At 57.1% G+C, this 4,826-nt stretch overlaps 1 protein-coding gene across 1 annotated transcript; it reads right to left on the reverse strand.

Moving 5' to 3' along the window:
* Positions 1-2,374: 2,374 nt before the first annotated feature.
* RHOV (ras homolog family member V) lies at positions 2,375-4,483 on the reverse strand. Its single transcript, XM_001099040.4, has 3 exons — positions 4,114-4,483; positions 3,867-3,925; positions 2,375-3,678 (listed from the first exon to the last, which is right to left on the reverse strand). The coding sequence occupies exons 1-3, from the start codon at positions 4,319-4,321 to the stop codon at positions 3,235-3,237; spliced, it is 711 nt and encodes a 236-aa protein (XP_001099040.1). The 5' UTR covers positions 4,322-4,483; the 3' UTR covers positions 2,375-3,234.
* Positions 4,484-4,826: the final 343 nt, after the last annotated feature.

Raw genomic sequence — 4,826 nt, forward strand, 5'->3', positions numbered from 1 at the left:
CTCTCTCGCTTCATTTAGCGGGGAAGATGCAGGCTGAGTCAGTGACAGAATGCCCAGTGTCCTCAGTGTGCCAAGGGAGCAGTGAACACACTGATACAGTTAAGTGTCCTTTCTGGAGGAGGGAGGTATTGAAAGCTGGTTGTCATGAGGAGAAACGGGGCATCTGGGAGGTGGCAGGGGGCACTTTCCAAACTAGGGGATCTGGCACAAGCCAAGACTGGGAGTCAGGAAGTCGGGGACAGCTGGGGATCACCGGAGCGAGCTGTCCTGGTCCAGGGTGCTGTCAGATTTGAGAGGGCCTTGAATGCTGAAATGAGGCGCTCAAAGTTCATCATCAACAGTGAGAGCCAGTAACAGTCTTGAGTCTTGAGTTGGGGGGTGCCAGAGTGAACACAGCAGCACAGGACAGATTGGACTCGGGAGCTGCAGTGACAGGGACCTTGGGGTGTGGGTGACAGAAGTCCTGACCAGGCTTGGAGACCCAGCAAGAGAGGAGGCATGGTGACCAAGGTTTCAATCTGGGTGACATGGATATACTGGTACCACAAGAGAGAATTAGGGAAGAAGTTGGAGGTAGGGGCGGGTATAAGGATAACCCCCTTGCAGGGGATGATCCCCACTCCCAGGCACCTCCAAGGCCCCTCAGAACAAGTTTAAGAAACTGAAACCCAGTCTGAGTCCTGAGTCCTTCATTTTTCAAATGAAGACTGAGGCATAGAGAAGGGAAATGATTTGCCTAAGGTCATGGTTGGTGTCAGAGTCTGAACTTGAACTCAGCTTTCTGCCCCAGAGGGAAGTGTGTCAGGCTGGGTTGAGGTAACAACAGGCCATGCTGTTGGGGTGTGAGACCCTCAGCACCTCCACCTGAGGGGTAAAGGGAACAGAAGGAGCTCCAGGTGGCAGAGCTCTGGGGACAGGCCCTGGTGGGGCAGGAAGTGGACGGTCTTGGCTAAAACTAAACTTGGGGATTATCTGAAGTTTCACTTGGCTAGGATTTCTGTCCCTCAGCCATGCTCTTTCACACACACAGGCACACACAGAGACAGACAGACACACACACACGCGCGCACACACACACATACACACACAGCTGTAGCTTTCTGAGGAGAGAGCTGGGCCCAGAGGTGGGCTGGGCCAGGGCATGAGTGCTCACCTGACCCAGGAGCTGCCTAGCAGGTGTGCCTTAGAAATTCCTCTCCCAGCCGGGCCCAGTGGCTCACGCCTGTAATCCCAGCACTTTGGAAGGCCAAGGCGGGCAGATCATGAGGTCAGGAGGTCGAGACCAGCCTGACCAACATGATGAAACCTCGTCTCTACTAAAAATACAAAAATGAGCCAGGCGTGGTGACGCGCGCCTGTAATCCTAGCTACTCAGGAGGCTGAGGGAGGAGACTCGCTTGAACCCGAGAGGCAGAGGTTACACTGAGCCCAGATCGCGCCACTGCACTCCAGCCTGGGTGACAGAGCGAGGCTCCGCCTCAAAAGAAAAAAAAAAAGAAAGAAACAAATTCCTCTCCCAGAGTAACACATAATCCTGTACCCAACTCTAGAGTTTGCAAAGTGCTCTTACAGTCACTGGGTGATACATATCATTTAAGCTACTACCTTTTCTGTCTGGCTCTCAGTCTCCTTGTGGTAAAGTAAGTTTTTGTTTTGTTTCATTTTCCCCCTGGGTGTCCTTCAAAGTCCGTTCAAGCTCCAATATGAGGGAATGTTCTCTGGATCCCTGCTCCTCTCCAAGTCCTCTCCCAATGAACCCACTCTTGCACAGGATTTTTGGGGCCAAACCTCTATTTAAATTGTTCACAAGCAGCACTCTGACCTTCGCTAGGTCCTTAGGTGCCAAGGCTGAAGACTGGGTCCAACCCAAGTCTAAGAACTTTGGCCAGTGATTGAGGTTTAGGCTTATGTTCAGGCTGTGAATGGAGGTCAGGGGGATGGTCCCCTAACCTGAGCCCCTGGGCCCTGTGAACTGCCAGAAGGAACAGAGCAGAAAAGTTAGAAGGCTGGGGACTGACCTTGAGCCCCAGCGCTGAGCATGGTGCTCTAGAAAGGAGGGGTGGAGGGGAGGGGCTCCACCCACCAGGTGAGGTCATGGGAAACCAGCTCTGGCGCTGACACCTGGGGAAACCCGTTTCCAGGCCGCTTCCCACGCTAGCTCTCCTGGGAACCAGCTGAGCCCCAAGCGGGGAGCCCCACACCTACCCCCACAGTCCAGTTCCCATCGCACTGCCCCCACCACCAGTCCAGCCCCCACCCTTCAATCTAGCTTTAGTCTTTTGGTCCCCAGTCTGTCTCTAGCCAGGCAGTTGGGCCTTGAGGAGGGTTATGAGGGAGCAGTGGGCTCCAGGAAATGACAGAGACAACGCACAGCTTCACAGACTTCAGGTTTTATTTGCAGACTCTGCACTGCTCTAGCTTCTAGGCTGTGTGACCTTGAGGAAAGGGATGATCCCCAACCCCGTCCTCCTTCAGGCTCTAATTTGCAGCTCCTCCCCCTCCTTTTTGCTGGGCCTTGACTCTCACTTCCTGCCCCACTCCTGGCCCAGCCAGTTTGGGCAGTGCCTAGGGAGCCCAGAGACCCAGTTCTTCCCAGGGGCCAGCCCCGCCCTCCCTGGCCTTGGGGGTTGAGGGCCGCCCAGGTGTCAGCCTGCTCCTCATCCATTCCACTTCCCTCTCTCCTCCTCCTCCTCATCTTCCTTCCAGGCCCAGCCCTTATCCACCATCAGTTCCAGGCTCCAAGGCCTCTTTTTCCTGCTCTCTCTCTCTCAGTCTCTCGCCCACTCCATCCCAAACTTCTCTCCAAATCAGGGTTGAACCCCTTCCAGCCCTTCACAATGCCAGGTGTTCCCCAAGCTCTTTCTCACCCCTGTGCCAAGGAAGGGTCCTAATTCAGCCCGGCTGACCTGAGGGCCCAGGACAAGAAACTGGGAACTGGATCCCAAACTACTCGGAGGTGACTGACCCTGTTAGGACCATCCCATGAAAATCAAAGTGCCAGGTTTTTTTCTGTGAGCTTTGACTGGAGAAATCCAAATCAGAGCCTTCCCTCCTAGGCTCACCCAGGCATATCAGAGTGGGCAGTTAGAGGCCCATGTCCCCCGAGTGTTCGGAAGGGAACTGAATCCCATGAGGTGGCCAGGCCCTGCCAGTAGCTCCCGCAAAGGCCCGGGTGCCCCAGGTCTCAGAAGTCTCTGGCCTCCTGCCTACCACTTACTATGCAGCCATAGCTGCTCAAACGAAGCAGAAGAACTTCTTCCAGCGGCAGCGGGAGAGGGTGCGCACACCTTTGGCATTCAGTTTCTTCTCCAGCCGGGCTTTGTGCTCTATGGCACTGAGAATGGCCGAGTCAAATACTTCCTTCAGGTTCTTCTGCGTCAAGGCTGAGCACTCCAGGTAGCAGCAGGCTCGGATCTTCTCGGCCAGACCCTGAGCCTGGGGTTGGGGCACGGGGACCTCCCGGCCCCCCTGGTCCAGCTGAATCAGTACGTTGACATCGTCCCTCAGGTCGGCCTGGGTGCCCACCAGCAGAACAGGCGCCTGGGGGTTGTGCGTGCGGATCTCGGGCAGCCATTTCTCTGTGATGTTTTGAAAGGAGCTGGGCTGCACCACGCTGAAGCACGCCAGGAAGACATCGGTATCCGGGTAGCAAAGGGAACGAAGTCGGTCAAAATCCTCCTGGGGTGAGAAGGCCAGGTGGTAAGGATTAGCCCCCACCCCGCTACAGGGAATCCATTTCTCACCCGGGGCTGGAATCCTGAGATTCCAACAGCCCAAGGCTTTCTCCATTCTTGCTCCATGTGGGGTCCTCCCAGCCTCCAGCCCACCTCCCCGCAGATCAGTAGAAGCCGCGCCCAGCTTCTCACCTGTCCGGCTGTGTCCCAGAGCTCAATGCGCACCGGGGCTCCATCCACCAGGACTTGAACTGCAGGGGCGGGGCGGGGAGAGCCTGAGTTAGGAAGGGCGACCCGGGCCACACCAGCGCCACCTCGGGGCCTGCTCCAGTCTCCTCCCCGGGGTCCTCTGCGCCTCCCGCCGCGACGCCCGCCCCAGCTCCCGTGTGCACAGCCCCGCCGCAGCCACGCGGCCGCCTGGGCGATTGAACGTACGTACCGGAGAAGGTGTCCAGCGCAGTGGGCCGGTAGCGCGCGGGGTACCCATTGCAGGTGTAGCTGACGATGAGGCTGCTCTTGCCCACGGCACCGTCGCCCACCAGCACGCACTTGATGCCCAGCTCTTGGGGCGCGCTACGCCGCCGCGGGGGAGGGGTCGGGGTCCGGAGTGGGGGCGGCTCGGCCTCGCTCAGCTCCCGCGGCGGCATGGCCCGCTCTGGGGGCAGCAGAGGGGCCAGGCCGGGACTCGGCTTCGCTGCGCTGGGTGAAGCAGGTCCCGCTGGCTGCCTCTGACTGAGTGGGTCCAGGCTGGGCGCGTCGGCCCAGCGCTACCAGCGGGTTTGTGTAGGGCCCCGCCCACCTCATCTACATGTCTCAGGCGGCCCTGGACCCCACCCACCGGCGAAGACCTCCCGCGGCCGGGCACCTAAGAGGCCCGGCGAGGAGGAGGAAAACCCCGGGAGGAGGAAAGGCAGGCAGAATGCTGGAGCCCCAAGAATCACGTAGGTACAAGGACAAAGAATCGTCAAATGAGAATACCAAGAAGAGACAGACATCCATGATTTATTGTTAGGAGGAAGAAGCAAGTTGCAGAACATGTAATAGAGTATGTTCAGGTTAAACAAATGTGCAAATTGAACCTTGTTCAACTTACAACAAAAAAACTCTATACATATGTTTGCATGAGTATTAAAAAGTTGGGATAATTTTATT

This window comes from Macaca mulatta, chromosome 7 (genome assembly GCF_049350105.2).
Source record: "Macaca mulatta isolate MMU2019108-1 chromosome 7, T2T-MMU8v2.0, whole genome shotgun sequence".
Taxonomy (NCBI): domain Eukaryota; kingdom Metazoa; phylum Chordata; class Mammalia; order Primates; family Cercopithecidae; genus Macaca; species Macaca mulatta.